General features: G+C 35.7%; 1 protein-coding gene across 6 annotated transcripts in view; it reads right to left on the reverse strand.

Annotated features, from left to right (window-relative positions):
* The window catches only part of Lrriq1 (leucine rich repeats and IQ motif containing 1), a 191,788-nt gene that overhangs the window by 156,944 nt on the left and 7,532 nt on the right, over window positions 1-27,312 (reverse strand). For all 6 annotated transcript variants that reach the window (XM_036170070.1, XM_036170073.1, XM_036170071.1 and 3 more), the window contains exons 4-11: window positions 23,413-23,524; window positions 21,352-21,443; window positions 20,176-20,293; window positions 17,342-17,565; window positions 12,907-12,981; window positions 9,292-11,934; window positions 4,115-4,267; window positions 2,571-2,721 (exon numbers count right to left, since the gene is read on the reverse strand). In XM_036170070.1, the coding sequence (XP_036025963.1) occupies window positions 2,571-2,721; window positions 4,115-4,267; window positions 9,292-11,934; window positions 12,907-12,981; window positions 17,342-17,565; window positions 20,176-20,293; window positions 21,352-21,443; window positions 23,413-23,524 (3,568 nt within the window). The remainder of the gene's footprint in view (window positions 1-2,570; window positions 2,722-4,114; window positions 4,268-9,291; window positions 11,935-12,906; window positions 12,982-17,341; window positions 17,566-20,175; window positions 20,294-21,351; window positions 21,444-23,412; window positions 23,525-27,312) is intronic.

Below are 27,312 nucleotides of genomic sequence, written 5' to 3' on the forward strand. Positions count from 1 at the left end.
ATGGAGAAAACAAAACGGTACTCACATGTAAGATAACTCTGCATTGGCTATCTTTCATGATGCTAGAAGGTGTTATGCATGCTACTGGAGAAAAGTAGTAATCATTAGTTCACCCAACTGTGAACTTGTAAGCTACACTAATGACTGGCCTGGCAAGAAGATATGACCTCTGGTACAATAATGATACAAATGTTATGAGAGTAACCAACCACTTTCTGATTGAATTTAAATCCTTCTCCATGAGACGACCACTGGACACTGCAAAAGGGGTTATATTCATGTGGCTGGTGACAGAACCCAGGACAGAACTCACTCCAACTCAAATCTTAAATGGTCTTATTAATAGAAAAAACTCGAAGCCAGGTATTGAGTCAAACACTGAAAGCTAGGAGAAATAGGAAGAGCCACAGCCAACCTTACCTTACCAACTTTTCAGCTGATCCTGTTTCCTGAGACTGAAACCTTTTTGAGTCCTCATCTGAATTGATCTCAGCTGAACTGCTGCTAAACTTCTAAAAAGACCTAAAAGCCTAAAAGCCTCTAGTTCCTGGTCTTCATGTCTTATACACCTTTCTGCTTCCTGCCATCCCTTCCTGGGATTAAAAGTGTGTGTCTTTCCCAAGCAGAGGCATGGGATCTCAAGTGCTGGGATTAAAAGCATGTACTAACATGCCTGGTTCTGTTTCCAGTGTGGCCTTGAACTCACAGAGTTCCAGATGGATCTCTGCCTCGAGAATGCTAGGATTAAGGGTGTGTGCCACCACTGCCTGACCTCTATGTCTAATTTAGTGGCTGTTCTGTTCTCTGACCCAGGTAAGTTTTACTAGGGTACACAATATATCACCACAAATCCCTATTATAATTCTGCTAAATAATGGACACAATAAAACTATTCCTAATGACTTATCATTATCCTCATAGATGAGACCATCTTTCAATGCTCATCAGAGAAACTTCACATTGCAGTAGATGCCATTCATCACAGAAGCCCTCAATTTGTCAACTTATAGAGACTAAGAGGCTATAGAATTCTCAGACGTAAGTACGACATACATATCATACTTCTTCCCCAGAAGCTCAGAGATCATTGAGAAAGAGGAGGTGGAAAGAATGTAAGAACCATGGGTTTGAGATAACATTAAAGAAAGAGTATTTTCCATAAACCACAGGGCAGTTGCATTTACAAACTCCCAGTGATTGCAACAGTATGCACACAACCTGCACAAGGCCAAACAAGACAAAAATCACACATAGATGTGGGAAGGTGGGCATGAAATTCCAGATCTAGTTGAGGAGTTACTGATATTGGATAGCTACTGGGGAAGGCAGACTCAATGATTATTAATGATGTCACTCCTGGTAGGTTGACATCATAGCAAGGGAAGACATTGCTCCAGGACTAGGTAGAGCCCAGAACAGTATCTATGAAGAAGTCTTGTCAATGCAGCTGAAACCTTGTAAGGTGTTCATGCTTACAAGTCAATACTTTACCAACTGAGACATCTCCCTAGCCCTCAGAAAGGCTAATTCTAAAATGAGTAAATGAAATCAAATTTGACCAAACTCTTATATCAGGCTTAGGGAAATAAATTTAATGACACTTAAAGGAAGTACAAGCACAAAGCAAGGAATATTATGTCATACACAGGTTTTTAATTCCCCAGTGGAGTTTAATTCACTTCTATAGAAAACAGAACAAAGAAAGGAATGTGCTAACTTCAGTGACGACTAACAGTTATTCATTAGTACTCATGGTTGTATTGTTTTAATATACATTAAAATAATGCTATTTTCCAATACAGATTAAATAAGTATTAAAATGGTAAAATACGCAAATCAGGAATAGTGGCCTACTGTGTGTGTGTGTGTGTGTGTGTGTGTGTGATTATGATATGCATCTTCATTGCATTGGAATTCATTATCTCACTACTGAGGCCAGGTTGGCTTAAGAATCTGATTGTCTTCCCCTCTTTACCACTGAGATTACAAATATATGCTCTCAAGCCTGACCTGTTTCTCATTTCTCATGTGTATATATGTGTGTGCACATATGTGTATGTAGTATGCATGCTGTATGCATGTTCAAATACATGTATGGCACACTGTGGATACATATTCTTGTGAAAGCCTAAGACTGATGTTGAAGGAATCATCATGCATTGCTCTCCCACCTCATTCATTGATGGAGAATCTCTCAATAAAGCCAGAGCTCACTGATAAATCTAATCTCGCAAGCCAACTTGTACTGAGGATCCCTTGTCTCCTCCTTCAGTGACTGGGATTACAAGTAGGTCCCCACACCCAAGCAGTATTGACATGGATTCTCTGATCCAAACTCATGTCCTCAAGCTTGAACTGTAAGAACTTTAACCACTGAGCATCTCCCTCACATCTTCCCATGTTTGTTTTTTTTTTTTTTTTACACCAGACAAAGGTGTTCATGCTTACAAGTCAACACTTTACCAACTGAGACATCTTCCTAGCCCTCAGAAAGGCTAATTCTAAAATGAGTGAATGAAACAAAATACAATTATATAAAATAAATGTTTAAATATTAAAATGGACCTTACTGATTCGAGTGATTTTGTTATGTGAAAGTTCAAGGTTATGGATATTAGTGCATCCATCCAAGCCATGAATAGAAGTCAGCAGGTTTTGATTAAGAAGAACAGCACGGAGATTTTCCAAATTTTCACAATTGATAGTCTCAATGTGGTTTTCCTAAAGTGAAGAAAGAACAAATACAATAATTTTATTTCAAAATCTTCTAAATATAATACATAATCCTTTCAAGTATATTAAGGCTGAGATATGATGACTAAATCAACACATAAGTTTCTAACTTGTAAAATAATCAAGCAAATCGCTTTATTATAAAAAAGAAAAATTAATCCACAAAGAATTGGCTATTTTTGCATTTGCTTAATATTTCTTAAAATATAGAAAATAATACAACAAAGTATCTCAAACAACCCAAAAGAGTAGAGTGGAATATTTGTTGGTTATATTGCTTGTGATTTCAGATGGGAAAGGGTGTGGTGGTTAACTGAGCTCGTTCTCAACATTGTTTCTGAGAAGAGGAGGAGGGATAATTTTCCATTTTGCAGTGCATCTCTCTGACTTGTAAGGACTATGCTTTCACAAGTGTAGCTGAGAAAGGGCACTGAGAAGCTGCTCCTCCACCAGGATCTGATGCAGATGCAAAGCTCATGAACTGATGGCTCAAACTGATGAGATTTTGTGGTCTTTGGGACATGAGCCTATTTTCTCTACGTGAATCATTACAAAGATACTGGGTGGTAGATTGTGAAGGAACATTAGTTTGATAGTCTCTTAGAAACTTGATAAACTGGGGCTAGAGAGATGGCTCAGAGGTTAAGAGCACTGGCTGTTCTTCCAGAGGTCCTGTCAATTCCCAACAACCACAGGGTGGCTCACAACCATCTATAATGAGATCTGGTGCCCTCTTCTGCCAGACAGAACACTCACTGTATATATAATAAATAAATATATCTTTAAAAAAAAAGAAACATGATAAGCCAGTATTGGCCAATGGGGGGTCCCCTCCCACCTGAACTCAGAGCTCAGCCAATGAAACACTGGGTAACATGACACAGACAGATGCTTGATATGCACGTGCACACTGGCACATGTTTGGACAAACTCCCAGCCTTGGAAACAGAGACCCTCTAGCAGCCACAGGACAGTCTAACCTTTGAGATGTCCTTATATAGGCAACCAAAAAAAATTTTTGTAAATTCTCAATCCAACTAATATGTGACAATTAAAAAAGAGTCAACATGGTATAAAATGTACGGTCTAGTCTGACTGCAGAATCACAAGAAATCACATGAATGTTTTTATAACACTATTTTAAAGAAGGTTGTTATTTGCTACAGTGGCCACACCATTTATGAAACAAAATGATTAATTTCTGGCTCTGAATATCCTCCGCGTACCCACTCAGTCCCTAGAAATTTAGGACTGCAATGATTGCTTTAAACCTCATGGATGAAGTTATTTTACTGCTTCTTCAAAATGATCATATCTGAAATCTAAACATGCATCCATTTCATATTTATTGTATGGTAAATAACAAAAGCAAACAACTTGCCTGTGCATCGATGTACTTAAGTTTTTTGCAGTGGGTCAGGCCATGCAAAGAAGTTAACCCACAGCGTCGGAGAGACAGAAGCTGAAGATTTGTGCACTCTGCTAGTGTAGAAAGACTACAGCCAGGCAAGTCCTGAAATGTAATGGCTGTAACCTAGAAATTCAAGGACACTGTGATGAATGACACTATTGAACAGCACAATATAGACAATATTAGCCTTGCAGAGGAGTTCAAAAATTCACTTAAGTAATTGTATATGTGGAAGCCTATCTTTATTAAGAACTCAGTCTATCTATCTGGTCTCTTTTTCTGCAACATAGCAAAAGAAGTCAATGCAATCATTCATAATCCATTCAAGTTCAAAGGTAAAGTACATGGAAGCAATATAACAATCCCTTAGTAAATTTCTCCCTCAGTTTTAACAAATTTTTGTTCTTTTCAAGTTTGAAATACTTTTCTGTATATAACATATCATAAAGCTATGTGTCTAACAGTAGCATTGAGATTCCTGGATCTCTGACAGGGACATACATTGATGGAAATACACAGACAACATTTGGACCATTTATTTTGTTTGTTTGTTTAACCAACAAAAGTACTATTTCTTAAACTTTAGGTAAATAAAGTTTCTGCTTTCATAATCATCTCAGAGTGCACCAAGTATTCACTACCTAAAGCAATCCATACAACCAATTATCTTTTAATTTTTTAAGAATGAAAATGTATTATCCACTTAAGTGACAATATCAAATGCACTTCTTATTGAGTTTGGATGCAAATTGATAAATTCTGTAATTAGAAATGTGGCCATACACTAGAAAATGAAAACATTTAGACTAAGAATTGAATAGCTCAAAATTTGACAATTACAGCAAGCTGTGTAATAATGAAGGTAGATTGGCAGTGAAACACATTATCTGGCCTTATTTAGCAACATGCCTTTTTCAGCCAACTATCTATTCACAATCCAATTTTAGTTACTTATTAGGGAGCAATCTTTATAAATTCTGTCATTTCATTTTATTACAATTCATGAATGAGGGTCATGTTGGCACCTTATTAGAGGCATCTACCTTTGACGGCATATGAGGAGTTTCACAGCATTCCTTCCATTTGTTTGAACATTTAAAAATTCCTGTGATATAGGAATGTATCCTATACCCCATCCTAAAGTTTTCTAAACATAAGACATCAAAATAAGTGTTCATATTCATTGTTTGACCCATGCATTATAGCAAACGCTTTAAATCACTCAAATTTGGGTAAATATAAAATTAGTAATCATATGTGTCCAGCACTGTTTGTTCAGTTTGAAAAATATTAGTTGGGGCATAAAGGAATTTGGCTAAATGTTTCAAAAATTAAAAAAAAAAAAGAATTGTAAAAAAATTAATTGTTTCAACTTGTAGCAAAACTCAAATATGTTTACAGTAGTCATATTTTCTTTTCATGTTAAGGACGATACAAAAACATATTTGAAAATTTTGTGTGTCAGGCTCTTGCAATTTGAGAATGAACTGTTCCATCTATGGAATCTATGATTAATTCATTATCTTCATAATTATTACTATTTTTGACTTATACATGTTTTCTCAAATACTCAAATACATACATACATATATACATACATATATATATATATATATATATATATATATATATATATAAAGATTGCTATAATCTTTCAGAGATTTAATTATAAATTATCCTTAAGTTTAACCTAAGGAGAAGTACCCTTCCCCCCACCACCACCTTTACAAAAATCTTCCAAAGATGGTGCTAGCAGTCAGGATAAACCCAGACATGAAGCTAAATGACAAGAGAAAGTAGGAAAGTTACAGTGGTTGAATAAAACACTATGATAAATAATCTGTCAAACAGAAAAATTACAGGAACTTTCTGGAAACAAAAAAATATTTATAGTATTTCAGTATTTTCTTGACATATTAAGACATATTTTTCACTTTTATAAAATATATTTGAAACTTCAAAGAAAAATGTAGTTTGCATCAGTTGCTTTAGTGACAGTGAAAGTAATCAAATCAGCCATTGCTAACCACATCACTTCAGAGACTTAAATAATAGGTAATATTTGCTCAACACATTAACCACAAGACCTGTTTGGCATTTTAGGAGAACTTCATATGATTAAGCATTACTCTAAAAGAAGTAAAGGGAGCTAATTATTGGGAAATATTATTTTGTGTTACTTTTGTTTATGTTGCATTTGTTTAACTCTGTGAAGCTGTGTTACTGTGCCTGTCTAAAACACCTGATGGTCTAATAAAGAGCTGAATGGCCAATAGCAAGGCAGAAGAAATGATAGGCAGGGTTGACTAGCAGAAAGAAATAATAGAAGGAGAAATCTGGGAGAGAAGAGAGCTAGAAGCAAGAACAAGGAGAGGAAGACATCAGAGGCTAGTCACCCAGCTACACAACCAGCAATGGAGTAAGAAAGAAAAGAAATAGAGAAAGTTAAGAGCCCAAAGGCAAAAGACAGATGGGTTAAAGTTAATAAGAGCTGACAATAAACAAGCCAAGCTAAGGCTGAACATTTATAATTAAGAATAATCCTCTGTATGGGATTTATTTGGTAGGTGGGTGGTGGGCTCCCCAGAAAGAGCATTAAAAAAAAACAAACAAACAAAAAAAACCAGCTAACTTCCCTTTTGTGGAAATTGAAAGGCGTTCTCAAGAAAGAAGAGGGCATGAATAGAAGAAACATCCAGGAGAAAGGTATTACTCTCCTCACTGATAGGGCAGAGATCAACTAGTAACAAGGAAAAATAACTTAATTTTTACTTTCAAAGCAGGCTGCACTATAGGCCTAGAACTGTCACCTGCACTAGCTCGAAGATACATACATGAGGGTAGTTTTGCAAGTAATGGCTACTGCTATCGTATTGAAAAGCCTGGTAAAAACTTAAGGGAAAGGAGACTACAGGAGGAATGGCCCCAGAAACAGCATCATCCAAGTAAAAACCAGTGAAGACCCACAGAAAGGATTTATATGTAGCTGCAGAGAGCTGGCAGCCATGGCCAAACACTGACTAGGAAATGGACGGCATTTTACGGTGTAAGTTCTAGCTCTTGTTCCTTATGTTGTTATTCAGCAACCAAGATGTCTCTTCTAAACCTCATCACCATCCAGAAGTGGTGGTACAGACTGGCAACTCCAAGTAATCAGAGGGTTGAAGTAGGAGCATGAAGATTTCAGCCCGCCAAGGCTGTGTAGTGAACTTAAAGCTAGCCTGGGAAATTCCATGACCCCCTGTCTCAAAATATTTTTCCTTACCAAAGGGCAAGGGATATAGTTAAGTTGTAGGGCTCTTGCTAGAATAGTTCTATCCTGAATACACAAAGAAAGTAAATCAGCAAACTCAATTAATTTATTTCCCTTTCACAGAAAACACAGGAATCCTTTTTACAGTAGTTAAAATTTATAGAGCATTTCTTTGCTTATGTTCCATAGGGACAAAGGCTGCATTTTCTGTTCAACTCACCAATAATTATCAGTCAAATATATTAGACTAATGAAAAACTTCCAAGTGAATAAAATACTCTTTACTTATTAATATTTTGATTTGTCTAGGCACCTATACACATAACAAATGGAATATAGTCTAGGGGGTAGCTTGGTAGGAGTACACATGAGTGGCATAAACAAGGCCCTGACCTAAAGCAATGAAAAGGACAAACACCCATGGTAGTATATGCCTGTGATCCCAGCACATGGGATATGAAGCAGGACTATCATGAGTGTGCCCCATGGCAAGACCCTTTCAATTTTCTTTTTAAATAAGGGCAACAAAAAATGAAGACATAAAATGTCAAGAAGTCATAAAAATATTTTAATGAAAAAGACCTGTAGAAGATCTGGGGTCACTTGTGAATAGCTCACTGTCTGGAGTCCTGTTCTGCCATGTAAGAGGCCACTCTTCACCTATCCTCATGATGGAGGGACTAGTGTCCCCTAATGAAGTTAATCCTCAGAATCCTGGTCACCCATAGAGATCAAGACAGGCCTATTGTCTCAGGGTGAGGAGCCGGTGACACACAGCAGATCATGGATAGCTCTTTTCCTTCCATTCCTTCTTGAGGACATGGTGCCAGAAGCCAGTCTCCTATTCCAACTTAGAATCAAAGGGACTTTGATTTGGAGCCTGTTCCTGACATGTGCTGGAGCCTGCCTCCACATTGACAGATGAAACTGGTATCTCTTCTGCCAAATAGTCACATATCACAGTTTGCATGTGTGATAAGTTATCTTATGACCCAGTGTCCTTAGACATTCTGTAGCACAAAAATAAAATTCTAAAGGCCTCTGGAAAACCAGGATTCTTAAGATCTTAAATATCTATTCTGGTTCTATCTAATATTAGTTACCCAAAATTTTATTTTTAGCTTCAGTGATGGCCAGGTATCACCATGTATAATCTACCCTAATGATCATTTTATCAAACAATAGAGAGCAGCCATGTCGGCTCAAGACTATAGGGCTTAAAACTGAGATATTTTAAAATGTTATTTTCATGCCCCTAGAGTACATTTTACTAATATGTTTGATTTACAAACCACAGGTAAATAAAAAATTGTAACTTGTTTGAAGCAGTATACAATCAAAGTTCCTTGTACACAGGTTGCTATGTCAAGTTCATTTGATGTTATACTCTTTATAACACAAAATTAGTCGCACTTAATGAAAACTGTACTGTGTTTCCAGTATTTGTGTACTGCAACTGCATGGCATATATAACATTTGCATACAGGCTAAGTAACATTTGCATACAGGAACTCTAGGCTCTTCCATCCTGTCAGTAAGGCTTTCACAGCAGTAGGCGTTTTCATGGAAATGGAGGCAGTGCCCCATGAGCACTAAGCGTCCTTACATAATTCCAACCATAATTTCCAGATGTTCCTACAGGGCCTTGACTCAGGACTCAAGACACTGGAAAGTATAAATCAAAAGCTCTTTAGACTTTGGTGGGTAAAGTCCTGAAAATTTTTACTTGAGATCTTAAAAATATAAGCTCTCTGATACAAGACAGTCTATCATTACTGACTTCATCTACTAAGAGTTGGAAATCTTACACATAAAACCACTGAAAGGCAAAATTACATTATAGAATGTTAATTTTACATTCAATATAAAAATAGTATTGCCAAATTGTAAATACCTGCTGTAAAGTATTCCAAGGGCCATGCCGGAGAATGGCTGATGCATCCAAAGGAGGCATTGTATTTGTTGGACACTTGACAAGTCTCTTTTTTTTAATGACTTCCTTGAGTTGATTTTGCTCAAAGATTTCAGGCCAAGGTTTAAATGACTTTATCCAAGCCAGTCTCCTTTCCTCAACTGAAGATAAAACTGTTGCCTGTGAAAGAGAGCAGGCCAGGCCACTGTCCCTTTGAGCCTTAGTTTGCTTCCATTGTTCTGAAATGTCTTTAATCTCCGACTTAGGACAGTCCCCTTCTGCAGTGACCAGGGGGCTATTAGCACTGTGACTGCCAGCCTCTTCACTGGGAGCCAGTTGGCCTGAGACAGAACCCTGCTGATGTGTGTTGCCTTCTGTATGCACGAAGGCTTTTGAGTTCATGATCACAGTATCGCAGGGCAGCACATTGTTCTTCGGGATTTCCTCAATTCTTTTTGATTTTAAATCAATCTCTTTGGCTTCCAACATTACATTTCTTTCTGCAGGTGCAGGATTTTCAAGTATTAGTGACAGTGGGTCTTTTTGCATGGAAATAGTTGAAGAACAATTCTCTTTATACAATGATCTATCTTGCTCTGGTCTCTCTTGATTATCATTGATGATCTCCTGTGCTCCAGTATTGTCCTCTTCACTCATTTCTTGTTTGTGTCCAAACATTATTTGAGTTTCTTGTCCCACATTCTCCTTTGTGGCTTGCTCTACATTTTCCTCCTTTTGAGTTTGGGACTTCCGTTCTTGCCCCTGGCACTGAGTATTGACATTTTCGTTTAGGTCTGAGTTTTTCAATTCATATTTTTGGCCTATATTTTCTAAGTTAATTTCTTGGTTAACCAATTTTTCTGAATATTGTTTCTTTGGTAAGTTCTCACTTTTTTCATCCATTTTTAATTTTGGTAAGTTTTCATTTTTCTCATTCATTTTTAATTCTGACAAAATCGCCTGACTTGTTTTTAATTCTACTCCGATTGATTCTGTCACTGCAAACCCAAACATTATTTGGGTTTCTTGTCCTACATTCTCCTTTGTGCCGTGATCCACATTTTCCTGTTTTTGAGTTTGGGACTTCCGTTCTTGTCCCTGGCACTGAGTATCGACATTTTCCTGTAGGTCTGAGTTTTTCAATTCATATTTTTGGTCTATATTTTCTAAGTTAATTTCCCGGTTAACCAGTTTTTCTGAACATTGTTTCATTGGTAAATTCTCACTTTTTTCATCCATTTTTAATTTTGGTAAGTTTTCATTCATTTTAAATTCTGCCAAAATTGTCTGGCCTGGTTTTAATTCTACTCCTACTGATTCTGTCACTGCAAACCCAAACATTATTTGAGTTTCTTGTCCTACATTCTCCTTTGTGGCTTGCTCTACATTTTCCTCCTTTTGAGTTTGGGACTTCCGTTCTTGCCCCTGGCACTGTGTATTGACATTTTCCTGTAGGTCTGAGTTTTTCAATTCATATTTTTGGCCTATATTTTCTAAGTTAATTTCTTGGTTAACCAGTTTTTCTGAACACTGTTTCCTTGGTAAGTTCTCACTTTTTTCATCCATTTTTAATTTTGGTAAGTTTTCATTCATTTTTAATTCCGTCAAAATCGCCTGACTTGTTTTTAATTCTACTCCTACTGATTCTGTCACTGCAAACCCAAACGTTATTTGGGTTTCTTGTCCTACATTCTCCTTTGTGCCGTGATCCACATTTACCTGTTTTTGAGTTTGGGACTTCCGTTCTTGCTCCTGGCACTGTGTATTGACATTTTCCTGTAGGTCTGAGTTTTTCAATTCATATTTTTGGTCCATATTTTCTAAGTTAATTTCCCGGTTAACCAGTTTTTCTGAACACTGTTTCTTTGGTAAATTCTCACTTTTTTCATTCATTTTTAGTTTTGGTACATTTTCATTCATTTTAAATTTTGGTAAGTTTTCATTTTTTGCACTCATTTTTGTTTCCACCAATATTGCCTGGCTTGGTTTTAATTTTACTCCTGTTGGTTCCATCAATGCAAGCTGTTTACGCACATTTTCTCTCTTGTTTGATTGCTGAACTAAACAAACAGCTTCTTGCTTCTTTGAATTGGTGTCCGCTAATTCTTCAGCTTTAGCAACCTTATTGTTTGACACATTTGCCACAGCTAGCTGCTTGGTATGACCTTCTCCCTTCCTTACAGCGCAGCTGATGATCAGCGGTTGGCGGGCATCTTCCCTGGGTCTCATTTTTTCCCTGTTTCGTTGTTCTTCTCTTTCTTGTCTCAGGATGCTCTTTTTCTCTTCGTATTCCCTTTCCCGCCTCCTCCTCTCCTCCAGCATCTTCTTCTTTCTCTCCTCCTCAATCCTCTGCTCCTCTTCAATTCTTCTTCTTCTTTCTTCCTCCTTTTGTCGGATCTTCGCTTCCTTCTCTTTCCACTCCCGGGCTTTCCTTTTCTTATTTTCTATTTGCTCTCTTATGATCGGGCTATATTTTTGGTAAGTTATAAATCCTCTATATGTAGCTTGAATTTTTACAGCTGCATTGTGCTGCAAATTTAGCAAACGCGCTTTTTCTTTTTCCTGCAGCTCTCTTAATCTTGTTCTTTCCTCTTCCATTTGTAAATGCAAGTTTCTAATACGTTCCTAAAATAAAGTGGAATAAGTAGTAATCAGCTAAATGGATGATTTTATAAGTAGATTAAAAGTAACACAAAATCTAAACCTAGAGTCAAATTGCTGTAAGGCTCAATGAGAAAATAGGGTCACTTATTTTATAGAATTTATTTTTTAAAACACATAGATTTGGGTCCTATTGAAAAGTTGATAATGCTCTTTTAAGTTAATGAGCCAATAACTTAACAAGTAAGGGATTGTCTGCAGGTAGAGAGCATTCAAAATCAAGATGACACCCAGAAAAAAAAAAGGGAAAAAAGAGGCCAAAATATAGAGGTCTTAAACTTCCTGACATGGATGTTGTAATAATGGAGAGCAAAATATAAGTAAAGAAACAAAATAATTCAGTGAATTTTAAAAGAATATTAGTAAGTAGGGCAAATAAATATGAGGAATAAATAGTTACAAACTCAGTTAAATCCTCAACATGGAGATAACCTTTATGAATATATATATATATATATTAGAATGATTTTCCATTTAAAAAATCAGGAGAAAAAAGAAATGGTTGGGTGGATGATGGCCTAAGGAATTTTTTTAAAGTTTTTTTTTCAAATAAAGAAGATATGAAATACATATCAAGAATAAGATAGCTAAACATAAAAAAGCTGATATATGACCAGTGGGCATCCTGGAATAAAGATCTAAGAAAAACTAAAGGACTGAACTTAATATAAATTATTTTTATATAACTACAAACATACAAAATTTTATATACTAATACAAAAACAGCCATAGGAAAAACAGCAGAGGTAACTAACTTTTTATTTTTAGGATATTCTCTTTCAGTGAGAGATTCTAAGAGTAACAAATTACTAATGTTGAAATGAGTTAAATTCCATACCATATAGGCAACATTATTATGCTCATCATTTTAAAAAGCATAATAATTTAGTTCAAATGGAGAAAACAGTGTATGAATATAAAACAACAAATATATACCTCATGCTCTCTATATTTTTCTTTCCATATTTTCTCTTCTTTATGAAGTTCATCATTCATTTTGTCCTGGTCTTTCTGGGTGTAGAATAATATCAGAATATTATTATATTCAAATATCAAAAGATATGTTCATTATGTCAGATTCGGTCAACACATTTATATAAACAATGATTAAATGTGAAAATCTCCCTGCACGCTCAGTTATTAGTAATGAAAACCCAGGATAGCTAAAATACCCCTAAATGATAAAAAGAACTGGTGAAGGTATCACTAATAATGATCATAATTGTACTACAGACTACAGAGCTATAGTAATAAAAACAGAATGGTAATGGCACAAAATCCAGCATGTTCGCCAACTGAATCAAATTGAAGACCAGAACATAAATATACACACCCTATGGACACTTGAAATTTGATTTTTAAAAAGCCAGAAATACATACTGAAAAAACAACAACAGCATTTTCAACATTTCATTGCAACTGGATGGCTGCATGTGGAAGAATGCAAATAAATCCACACTTACCACCCTGCACAAAACTCAACTCCAAATGGATCAAAGACCTCAACATAATGTCAAATATATTGAATCTAACAGAAGAGAAAGTGAGGAAGAGTCTTGATGTCATTGGCACAGGAAAAGACTTTCTGAACAAAAGACAGTTAGCACAGGAACTAGGAACAACAGTTGATAAATGGGACCTCATGAAACTGTAACGATTCTGTAAGGCAAAGTACGTTGCCATTCAGATGAAGAAGCAGGATACAGATGGGAAAAGAATTTTAACAACCACTCATCTGGTAGAGAGCTAATATCTAAAATATGTAAAAGATCTCAAAAAACTACATCAAGAAAATAACCCTGTTAAATAATTGGGAACATATCTAAAGAGAAAATGCCCCCAAAGAAGAAATTAAAATGGCTGAGAAGCATTTAAAAAAATGTTCAACATTCATAGTCATCTGGAAAATGTGAATCAAAACTACTTTGAGATTTCATCTTAAGAACAGTCAGAATGGCCATATCAATAAAACAAATGACAGCCCATGCTGGAAGAACATAGAATCCATCACTTTTGGGAGTGTAAACTTGCACAGCCAGTATGGAAATCAGTGTGGTGATTTCTTGGGAAGTTGGGAGTTGAACTACTTCAGTATCCAGCACTTTTGGGCACATACTTCAAGGACACTTTATCATACTACAGGAACACACATGCTCACTTGATCAACCATGTTCATTGCTTCCCCATACATAAGAGTCAGAAATTTAAAACAGCATAGATGTATGTAAATGGTTGAATAGATTAAAAAAAAAATGTGATACATTTACATAATGGAATATTAATCACCTTTTATGAAAATTAAGTAAAGAAATCCACAGGTAAATAGATGGAGCTAGATAAAATCATCATGAGTGAGATGATACCCTAGACCCAGAAAGACATATGCTATGTGTTTGCTTCTGTGTGGATGTTAGTTGTCAAATCTTCAACAATCAACCTACAGTCTGCAGAACCACATAGGTTAGGAATAGAGAAAGGGGCTTAGGGGTAGGGATGGGTCTCTCTAAGAAGGGGAAATAGAATAGATAGTTATGGATGGACAAGGCTGGAGACTATAATGGAAGATCTAACAGGAGAGAGGAGGGATGAGAGAGGGAATATGCAGAGAGACGTGTAAAATTTGGGCCATTTGAGAGGTGGTATGGTAATTAGATGGAACCCATACCTGATGCTGCTTGGAAGGACAAAACTCTAAACCTAGATATGCCAGAGACCTAAAAGAAATCAAACAATACTGTTCTGCTAAAGAAACTTGGCAATAAAATGACTCCAAACCACATTCTGCTGTGCTCAGTTGATCTGTGCCTTGCTCATCTATCATCAGAAAAGCCTGTTCCTGCAGCATATGGGCAGTCTTATCAAATTCAGAGTGAGGGAACTTGGAACACTTCAAGGGTTATCTCCATCACATATTGCCCTCCCCCACCCCATATCCCTGACCAGGGCCAAAGAACTCTGCATAAAAGGAAGAATGATTATAAGAGCAAGAGGGAATGAAGAACATCAAGAAATCAAGGCCCTCTAAGAACATATGAACTCACAGAAACTGTGGCAGCATAAAGAAGGTCTGCAAGGGTGTGCGCACATGGGGGTCCTATAACATGAATCTTAAAATGTCTTATAATAAAAAACCCAGAGCCGGATATTGGGTTGAAAGCTTAAAGATCAGACAAACACAACAGCCAGCCACTACTTCTTAGCTCTACAAAATCATCAGTCTAAAGAGAGCAAGTTCCTGTTTCCATGAATCCTCAGATTGAAAGTCCTCACCCCTGAGGGTCTCAGTTGAACTGCTGCTTAGTTCCTGTCTCCTCACACCTTATATATTGTTCCCCACACAGCCATGTCACTTCCTGGAATTAAAGGCATGTGTGCTTTCCAAGCAAAGGCATTGAAGGTGTGTGCCACCACTGCCTGACTGTTCCCAGTGTGGCCTTGAACTCACAGAGATCCAGACAGATCTCTGCCTCCCAAGTGACAGTATTAAGGGAGTGTGCCACCACTGTCTGGCCTCTATGTCTAATCTAGTGGCTGACTCTGTCCTCTTATTCCCAGATAAGTTTATTAGGGTACACAATATATCACTACAGGGTCCCTAGCCAGAGAGGTGGACACAGGCCCCCTTTGCTATCCCAGAAGCTATCTCTAGTTCACAACTACTTGAAAATAACAATCAGTTTTCTCTAAGGGATTCTCATGGAGGAAACAAATCACTCTTAAGGGTAGGTTCCATCCCAATCAGTAGATGGCCAACACAAAATGAACTCAAAGGTTCTTGGTCTTAAGTCAGGGCTTATGTCATATATTTAATAATTGTATAAAAATACTACTACTACTATTAGTCTTCCTTTGTATATGTATTATAGCTTTCAGTTTTGGGGATTCCTCTGTGTGTTTGTGTGTGGGATCATGTGTGAGTCACTATGCATTTCTTGTGCCTTTTCTTTGGCTCTTTTTATTGTTTGTCTGTTTTCTTACTATAATTTGTTTGGTTTTGTTTTATCTAATTTTATTTTGTTCTTAGTTTTATATGTCTTCTTATTTTCTAATGTTAGTCAGAAAGGGATGGAGCCAGATAGGAAGACAGGTGGGGAGGAACTTGGAGGAGTTGGATAAAGGGAAATCATAATCAGAAGACATTGTATGAAAAAAATCTATTTTCAATATATAAATAAAACTGAGAATGTTTTTGAACATTATATTAGCTACTAGTTCTTTCCACAGGATGTAAACTTGAAAGTAACATTAAAAAATAGTTCTCTGATGACAAATGGGTAGATGAATTGGAAGACTAAGTAGCGAGAAGGTAAAAGATCAATTAGAAATAATAGCAAATATTCTCAATCACTAGCAAAGCTTGACTATTTCAAAGTGGCAATAAGAAATATGAACATGAAGGTGGACAATATAATTATAAAAGGGTGGTAAGTATGAAACTCAGCTTTATGTTCTTATACAGGCTGTTACTGATCAATGGTATCTATGGGTGATGTCAAATAATAAAGTATAAGATGTGATAAAGGAGGAAAGAACAGAAGTTTGGCAGAGGGCCCTGTAACAGCAGACATTAATATAAGTAGATGTGGATGAAGAGTTGCTAAACCTGTGGGAAGAGAATCAAAACAGTGTGATGCAAAAGTAAGAGAAAGTACACAATCTAAAGACAAATCAGCTTTCTGCTGGCAAAAATGGCTCAGAGGCCCAATAAGAAGCAAAAATGAAAGTGTGAATATAATATTGAGAAATCACTGATTATCTCTTTCAAGATAGTTTTACTTGAAGGAAACCTACCAGGGTAGGAACCATATGATAGTTGAGGAAGTAGCTATGCCAAAAACTAATTCTTTATGAACCTCATCTACTTTAAGTAGAGTTCAAAATGTAACAGTGTATGACACAATAAAGTTAAATACATAGCTTTTGTTTTCTTTTTAAGATTAGAGAAAATTGAACATAATGATAAAAAATGTCATCTACATTACTGAACTACTTTAAGTTAATATGTCTTATATAATGTGTCATATGTCAGACATTACAAAGAATACATTATATAATCAAAGGAACAGTCTTTTCCTATGATTCAAAATGCATGAAAAAGTAATAGGTTATGTTGCAAATTTCAGATTATGTAGAATATTCCTTGAAATTCTATAAACCCCAGAGGCCTCCAAGATCAAAAGTTCACATTTGAAATTTTAATGGAATTCATGCAAACTAATCAGGGCATTAAACACTCATCCCAAGGTCAGGCATTTTCTCATCATGAGTGATTAAGAGCCACAGAGTAAGCTCCTCCATTTATACCACAGTCCAGACATCAGTACCTTTCAGAGATAGCTACACTCTTAGGAAGAGTAGAAAAATTCCATACCTTCTGAAGGTTTTCTAATTTTTCCTTCTCAGCTTCAAACTGTTTTATCCAGAAATGTCTCTTTTCATCATCTTCTTGAAATTTCTGTTTTTCTAGATCACTCTGAGCTTTGAGAGTTTCTTTATCTTTATCTTCAAGTTCTTTTTGCTTGTCCTGCCAAGCTTCAAAAGACTTTCTACATCTTTCTTCTACTTCAAAGTATCCAAAACTCAAATCAGCATCATCTGTATTCATTTAGAAGAACAAAAGTACATGCTTGAGATAAATCTATCATACTGATCTATTTTACTACATAAACATACTATAAAAGCATATTACCAAACCAAAAGGATATACATTTTCAAATGTAAATGGATGTCAACAGCCATACACCTTTGCACATGTACAATCTCAAGTGATAATACATGGAAATTCCATTACTGTCAATAAGGAACTCAAATAACTTTCCTCAAAGTATTCCCTAAAATTTAAAATAATACTGCATGGGTGTGTGTCTGTGCATTTGGAGGTAAGTGATACAGTTAAGAGATACTGTTCAGGGTTGTTTTGGTTAATGGTCTTTCATGTTTCTATATGAATGTTAAGATTTTTTTCTTTGGAAAATTATATTGAAATTTTGATGGGGATTTCAGTAAATCTGTTGATTGATTATGGCCATTTTCATAATATTAATATTACCTACTATGTACATGAGAGATATTTACATTGTGTGGTATCTTCTTAAATTTCTTTCTTCAGTGTTTTATTTTATTTTATTTTTAGAATTTAATACATGGCTTAGGGAAGCAGAAGACCCCAGCTGGATCAAGAACAGAAAGGGAGAACAAGGAATAACAGACCATGATAAATAAAGACCACATGAGAACAGGAAGAAGCAAAGTGCTAGAGTGGTCCCCAGAAATCCACAATGATACATCCACTGTAGACTACTGGCAATGGTCGAGAGAAAGCCTGATCTGACCTAGTCTGGTGATCAGATGGCCAAACACCCTAACAGTTGTGCTGGAACTCTCATCCAATAACTGATGGAAGTGGATGCAGAGATCCCTGGCCAGGCCGCAGGTGGAGCTCCAGGAGTCCAATTGTCAAGAAAAAGGAGGGATTATAAGAGGGTGAATTGTTGAGACTAAGATTGGAAAAGCACAGGGACAAATAGCCAAACAAATGGAAGCACATGAATTATGAACCAAAGGCTGTGGAGCCCCCAGCTGGAGCAGGCCCTCTGGATAAGTGAGACAATTGAATAGTTTGAACTGTTTGGGAGGCACCCAGGCAGTGGGATCCAGACCTGTCCTTAGTGCATGAGCTGGCTGTTTGGAACCTTGGGCTTACACAGGGACACTTTGCTCAGCCTGGAAGGAGAGGACTGGAACTGCCTATACTGAATCCACCAGGTTTAAATGAATCCCCAGGGGAGTCTTGGCCCTGGAGGAGATGGGAAAGGAGGGGAGGGGCTGGGAGAAGGTGGGGGTGGGGGCGGGAGGGGGGAGGACAGGGGAACCCATGGCTGATGTGCAAAATTAAAACACAAATACAATAAATAAAGAAAGGAGAAAAAAAGAATTTAATACATGTATTTAAACTTGTCTTTGTATGGTATGCAGGCTAATTTTATGTCAACTTGACACAAGCTAAAGTCATCTGAGAGGAAGAAACATTAAATGAGAGAATACCCCCATAAGATCAGGCTGTGGATAAGCCTGTAGGACATTTTAAAATTAGAGATGGATATGGGGGTCCCATTCCACTTTGAATGGGGCCACCCTTGAGCTGGTAGTTCTGGGTTCTTTAAGAACGCATGCTGAGGAAGGCATGGGAAAGCAAGCCAGTAAGCAGCATCGCTCTATGGCCTCTGCATCAGCTCCAGCCTCCTGCCCTGTCTGAGTTCCTGTCTTGACTTCTTTCAGAGACGAATTAGGAAGCAGAAGCCAAATAAACCCTTTCCTCCGCAACTTGTTTTTGGTCTTGGTGTTTTATCATAACAGAAACTTTAACTAAGACATATGATGAATGGGATTGTTTCCCTCATTTCTTTCTTAGTCTGTCTGTCTTAGTATCTGGGAAGGATGTTGATTTGAGTATGTTAATTCATTACCTGACACTTTGCTGAATATTTTTGTCATCTCTAGAAGATTTCTAGTGTAGTCTTCGGGGCCTCTCATGTACAGAATCATTTATTCTGCAAGTAGAGATATTTTGACTTATTCCTTTCTCACTTATGTCCCCTTTATTTTCTTCATTTGTCTTACTGATCTAGCTAGGACTTTGAGAACTCCATTGAAAATGGGTGATGAACAGAGATACTTTGACTTGTTATGATCATATTGGGGATGTCTCAAATTTTTCTCCACTTAACATGTTGATGGCTATCAGTTTGTCAAAGCAGCTTTATTATGTCCAAATTCCTTCTAACCTTAGTCTCAATAGAGTATTTATTATGAAGGGATGTTGAAGTTTTTCAAAGATCTTTTCAGCATTGACAGAAATGATGATGTGGTTTCTATCCTTTTCACTTGTATACTGAATTATGTATATTGATTTACATGTGTTGAACCATTGATGTCTCCCTGGAATGAAGCCAACATGTTGGTGACTGTCGTAAAAACTAACTAAAAATTTTGTATCACTTCCATCCCCTCCCATCTCCCTTCCAACTCACTTCATGTCTTTTTGGTGTTCTTGAATTCAGCGTGCAAGAATGTTATTCAGGAATAAAGGCTTTCCGTTTTTAAAATTTTTGTAATTGTGTATTTACAAGTGCCACAAAGAAAAATTTTCAATGCACTTTGATATAATATAAAATGCTCAAACATATAACTGGGAATATTGCCCACCTGATAAAATACATTCATCCATGGGTGTGTCAAAAATAACAGGCTCAGGAACAGAATCAGATCTGGCAGAATGAGTTAGACTTCTCATAAATTCTTCCTTTTCTATTACAGATAATATCTGGAAGGTTAAAATAGTATCTTCAGTATTTAATTATTAAAGAAAGCCCAAACAGGATAAAACTATGATTTTAATAATGTCTAAATAAACATACTTAGAGTTTTATTTACTATAAACCCTTTCAAATACATTAATAATTATTTTCTTTACAAATGTATTCTGTTCTCTTAAAGTTTTACAAACTAAGTCATCAATATTAATCTATAATAGTAAGTTATATGCTTAATAATCACTTCAAAGTATGTCTACCTTGCTTCCTGATGAATTTCTATATTATTTATAGTGATTGTTCATGTACATAAGTCATTAATATAGTCAGTATAATACAAAGCTAACTATTATCTTCTTAAACATGAATTATATACATAGCTTTAACTAAGTATTACAGAACTATATATTCAATGTAGTTTAAAATATACATGACATCTTCAACAAAGTAACAAAATTCAAAATTAGTATTTCAAATCTGAATGTTAATAAAAAGGAATAAAAAGGAAACAAAATATTTTTAAGCTATGCTCTGACTCTTACAAAGTAGGAACAGAGCTAGATAAAATAGATCATTATTGTAACTGAATCTAAGAAGAAATCTTTCAAAGACATTCTTCAAAATACACAGGAGTTTTCAACCTCTAAAATGCTAGACTTTCTGTGATTTTTTTTCCAGGAATTTTCTCCTGTGTGATTTTTCCAAAAGTAATACAAAATCTACTCTTGAAGGTTCTCTAAATTATTTAGAGTACTCCTGTGAAAGCACTTCTTTATAAGAAAAACAATAAGCACTGTAATATATTCATTTTTGCTCCAAGAAATGCAAAATGCAAAATTACTGTTCTGTGCATATGAACATTTAATTCCCAAATACTTATTGTTCAAATCACTATTTTAATGATTGAAATTTTTGTAGTTTTATATAATATGCCAGAAGATACCAGGAAACCAAATCCAATTTACTTAAAATCATCAAACTGAGGTCAATAAGCTAACTCCCTATGTACAAAAATTAACAAATTCCAAACTGCAATGTGAGTACTTTCATTCAGATGTTCAATGTATACCTTCATTAACTGCTCAGAATTTGCTTTTGCTTCGGCTGCTGATCCAGTCCTCAAATGCATATGATAGTTAGAAACTGTACCATAACTACAACCTAGAAAAAGGGAAAGTAACTATAATGTCAAATATTAGAGTATATGTCAAAACCTCAACCATTTTCTAATGAAAATTTTAACTCAGTTTCTACCAACATACTCAACCAGTAACAGTAACTTTAGAGAACAGAAAATAATTATTAAAATGTTGCAAGAAAATGATCATTATTTATAAAATAAAAGTAAACTTGTAAAGCACTCTATCTAGTTATCAATTTTCATATCCTAGAATGAGTTTAATTTTTTATGCATATAAAACCATTCTTGCTTGGTAATACAATACTGTGTGACTCAATTTCTGAAGAGATAAGAATGAGCAAAAATCTACTCACCCCAGATAAGAACTGACCACACACCAAAAAGAAACTACCAAAGTTGAACTTGGTAAACTTGGTAAAAGGTAATTGGGTTTATTTGTATGAATATGAGTAAGGGGTTTCGTACAGGAAGAAGATCGATGCAAAGACAGCTCCATCAACACAGTTCACACCACCATCACTGATCACCAACACAGTTCACACCACCATCACTGATCACCAACACAGTTCACACCAGCATCACTGATCACCAACACAGTTCACACTACCATCACTGATCACCAACACAGTTCACACCAGCATCACTGATCACCAACACAGTTCACACTACCATCACTGATCACCAACACAGTTCACACCACCATCACTAATAGCTTAAGAAAGCTGGAATCCTGAATCTCACTCTACAATTTGCAAAGGGCTCAAATGGTTGGAGACTATCTCTGAAAACAACTCACTTGCTCTCAACCTCTTTGAAACAGCACAGCTGGTCTCTCCTTCTCCCAGGCAGCTATGATGGCCTAAGTATTTTCTGGGTAGTTATTCTGGTCTGAGACTCTTCTAGGCAGGTAGGTTTGCCTTAGAATGTCTCTCAGCAGTCTTTACTATAAGCCTGAGGAGTGAGGAATCTAGTGTGTCTGGTCAGTTTCATGAATTTCTAAAGTTTAGGGGCTGGTTACTTCCTGAGTCTTAAGGAGCCCACTTTTAGATATCCCGAGCCTCACTGAACTTCCTGAAGGATGGAATTTTTACCTCACTTTAGAACACACTGAGTCTTGAGGAGCTTACCTCCAAAATGGAGGTTTTTTTTATTTCAAAGGAAATTGCATACAAACATAACATACAATGACACCTTGACCAGAAGTATATCAAAGCTCAATTCTACTTGCTAGAATCTTGCCCAATATAATGAAAATATTTTACTACACACATTAATTTAAAGGATTAAAATCATCATGATGAATGGTATTAATTTTATATTATGAGATTTAATTGAATTTTATTTTTTCTCATTGTCGGTTCAAATGTAATAACATCCCTTTTCATTATTCAATTAGTGTGTTATATTTTGTCTGTGTTTTCTAATAGAAAACCACCTTTACAGAGGACTACTCCAAAGATAAACTCTTCCCATTTACTTTATCAGATGTGATCTTTTTTTTCTTCAACATTCATTCACAATCTTTCTGGCATGCATTAAAATGTAAAAAGCTGAAAGGAAATAATATCATCAACCAAGTGATTTAAGTCAAATTTTTGTTTTCATAAAACTGTTATGTATAAGAAGCAGGAGATGTTTCCATTTATTGACACAGGTTGTATTAAAGGAGATATGAGGTAGAAATAAGACCCTACAAGAGAAGATTAGTGTTTCTGTAGTGTGTGTGTGTGTGTGTGTGTGTGTGTGTGTGTGTGTGTGTGTGCTGGCATTGACTCTGCACTTCCTAATTATAGTAGACAACAGTTTCTGCAGCAGTGCAGTTCTGCAAGGGGCAAAGATAACCTTGGGTTTTCAACCTTGGGTTTTCATCCTACAGTCTATCATCTTAGTCTTATCAAGAAGGCTTATGCTACTGATTGTGGTATCTGGCCCTCAAAGAGGGTTCTTCAAAACAACTAATCCCTCTGATAATACGTTCTGTGTACTCACTGAAGACATCAGTGTCTTCTAAGTCCTGAAGAAAGAGTTCTTCAGCAGATTTACTCTTGTTCTTTATGACATTGATACAGTGAAGGACTGACTCTGGCAATTCAATTAGATCCTAAAATTTGAGTAACAAAAGTATGAGAAGGGATACCAAAAATTTTATGTCAAATATTGCTTTACTCATTTCCCACCAAAATTTTGAACTAACTATATAAGTAGACAAAAGTGCCTCCATATAATGGGCCCATTTCAGACAAACATATTTGCTTTAATTTTTCCATTCTATTTTCAGGCAGTTATGTCTTCCTAGAAAATTCTAAGACAGAATGTAAAGAATAATGAGGGAGTGAAGTCTAGGATTAAGTCAGTATTTCTTAACAGGTAATATTCTACTCCTGACAGGAGACAGAAAGGGGGAAATGTTATGGAAGGATCCTTCTGTATGCTATTAATATGTATTTCTCTTATTGGTTGATAGTAAAGTTGTTATGGTCTATGGCAAGACAGTATAAGGTCAGGCATGAGAATCAAACTAGTACTCAGAAGAGGGGATGAGTCAACAGATGGAGGGAGCTGCCAAAGAAGATGCCAGAGAACCAATAAGCCACTGACCATGTAGCAATAAATAGATTAATAGAGAAGGGTTAGTTTAAATGTAAGAACTAGTTAATAATAAGCCTGAGCCATTGGCCAAACATTTACAATTAATATAAGCCTCTGAGTGATTATTTGGAAGTGGCTGTGGAATGGGACTGGACAGAGAAATGTCTGTTTACATATGGCACCTACTGTCTGGTGTGGATCCACATAAGATCTGAGAAAGCTTTAAAAAGGTTCTGAATACACAGAATTGGAGCTGCACTGGGCTTCCTAGTCTAACAGTCCCATGCCAGCAGCAGCACAGATTACAGGGAGGCTTCTCTGAGCCGCTGCCTGAAAGCTTAAGCTATCAGCACAAGCTCCACCAGCACTCTGCACTGGGGTTTAGGGCTTTTGCTCATGCAGACAGAAAAGGTTAGAGATCCACAGTAAGGACAGATTCAGACAAAAACAAAACAAAACAAAACAAAACAATTCAACAACAAAAACTCTAAATAGGTTATAGTGTGTTTAAAAATATGTGTAGGCTTAAAGGAGGAAAAAAAGGGAAGAGAAAGTCCTTAAAAAAACAGAGTAATTAGCCAGGCAGTGGTGGCACACACCTTTAATCCCAGCACCTGGGAGGCAGAGTCAGGTGGATCTCTGTGAGTTTGAGGCCAGCCTGGTCTACAGAGGGAGTTCCAGGAAAGTCACAAAGCTACACAAAGAAACCCTGTCTTGAAAAACAAAAACAAACAAACAAACAAAAAACAAAAACAAACAAAAACAAAAACAGAATCATAAAAATATAATAAGCATATAAATATGAGAAATGCACAGAGTACGGATTTTATATTTTATTGTGTTTTCTTTGGGTTTTTTAAAATGTTAATGGATAAGTGATAACTACTGAGAGACATTTGATTGTAAACAGTACTAAATTAAACCAACCTATATATTTTAAAAATACATTGATTCCAAAATTTAAGTCAAAATATATGTTATTTGGGGGGAGAGGTTATGTTTTTATTTCCACAGGAAATGAGAGGCTACAGATTCATTCAAAGTTAAAGGTGGTCAGGATTGATGGAGGAAGACTCCCAGAAATCCTGACTTCAGACATGAAGAAAATAAACCTACAAACAAGGGGACTAGACACCAATAAAAATGGCCCAGCTGATCTAATATCCAAAACAGCTTCAAGACTACTGCCTGAGATGATCCAGCCTCACAAAATGCTACAGCCAAGACTTAACAATTATCATAAACTTTCACAGGGTGCCAAAGATTATTAGCACACCTAATCAACAGGAAATAGTCTAAGGAACTACACCAACATTCCCCAAAAAATAGATTATGGATGTTTGTCTTTGTTTAGGAGGTCTGTTATAAATTGTTATTGTTCATAGTAAACCTCTTTCTAAAGAAGAAAGGAGGATATGGTATAGAAATGATGTAAAAAGGGTAGTCAGCCTGATATCCCTGTCATTAGGTAACATTTCATCTTTCTGGAGTCTTTAATGTAGTTGAAGACTAGTTTGTCATAATTATAATTTTTCTTAGTTATGATAAAAGGGTAAATTAAATATAAAGCTCTAGACTCACCAAGGTAAGATGAATAACTGAATGTTTTCTCGAATTTTCTCAAATAAAAATAGACTAGATGTTGTAACTATAATTCTTGCTTGATAACTATTTTATTGTATGTAATTTTACTATGTTAAAGTTAAAACCTTCCCTTTTGATTAGACAGAAAGGGTAAAGAAATATGAGATGAACCTTCTGTTTGCTACGAATATGTTTCTCTCAATGATTGATAATGAAGTCGTTTTGGCCTATGGTAAGACAGAATAAGGTCAGGAGTAAGAATCAAACTAGGACTCAGAGGAAGAGGGGCAGGGTCAATAGATGCAAGGAGCCACCAAAGAAACAAAATGCCAGAGTACCAGTAAGCCAAGGACCATGTGGCAATAAATACATTAATAGAAATAGGTTAATTTAAATGTAAGAACAAGTTTAATAATAAGCCTGAGCCATTAGCCACACATTTATAATTAAATTAAGCCTCTGAGTGATTATTTAGAAGCAGCTGCCAGATGGGGCAGGACAGAGAAACTCCATTTAACAAAGAAAGTTACCTAGTTATCCTTTTCATTTTTATTAGAGGTATTATGTTTCCAATGCCTTCATTAGTTCTTGATATTTTGTTGATATATTCTCAATATTTATTTTGAAATAGAAATTGACCTTGGAAATATTTTTAAAAATACATTACTTAATACCTTATGTAATTACTTAATATGTAATTATCAAATACAGTTGAATTTATGTAACATTATAGAACGTCTATCAACAAAGCCTATGTAAATAAATTTTCAAATTTGCTAAATTCCTAAATAGATTGGTATTTTTAAACTATATGTACAAATGAAGTTCATCTCTATGTAAATAACAATTATTATTAGAATATATAATGCAAAACATACTATTTAAGAAATATTTCAAACATTTAAATATATTTTAATAACAATCCCAAAGCTTTCAATAAATCTCTACATGAGTAGAAACTTTCCTTGAGGAAGACAAACCACCGTGTGCCTGAGTGGCTGAATCTATACAGATATTCTTGATACAGAAGAAGATCACAGGTTTAATATCAAGGGACCAAACAAAGCTTTCTGTCATATTGGGTTTCTATGAGTTAAGAAAATAGCATTTTGCCTTTATTACAACAAATGAAATGTATTGTTAGCTCTAAGAATTAACAACAACCAGTTCATACAGTTAACTTTTTCCATTATCACTACAGAAAGCCAAACAAAAATCTATGACATAATTTTTGAATACAAATAAACAGTAGTAATTGTTGTACATTCTGTAAAAGACAATCAACAATCCTTGAATCTTTCATCTTGAGTTAATACTATAATTTATTTTCCTTATAATATTTGATTTCTACAAATAATTTGATGGTATCTTAAGCCAGAGTATAGTCTGAAAGGTCTATTCCTTCTTTGCATATGAAGCAATAAAAAATAAAATCTATCCTTTTTTGTATTTAATATTCTATCTAGCATTTTCTCTCATTTAGTAATTGCAAAAGCACCAGGATGTTGTTAAATTTATCTTCATAATAATACATAAGAGAAGAATAATCATAAATAGTGAGAAAACAGAAAGTCTAAAAGTATAGCATACTCGTAGCAGAGTGGCCTATTATAAGGAAAGCCATGAGTTCAAGACCAAGTACAGGCATGGAGTAGGGAGGCAGAACTATACTTGAACTTAACAAAAAGCATGAAGCAGAAAAGGAATCACAGCTGC

Source organism: Onychomys torridus, chromosome 20 (genome assembly GCF_903995425.1).
Source record: "Onychomys torridus chromosome 20, mOncTor1.1, whole genome shotgun sequence".
Taxonomy (NCBI): domain Eukaryota; kingdom Metazoa; phylum Chordata; class Mammalia; order Rodentia; family Cricetidae; genus Onychomys; species Onychomys torridus.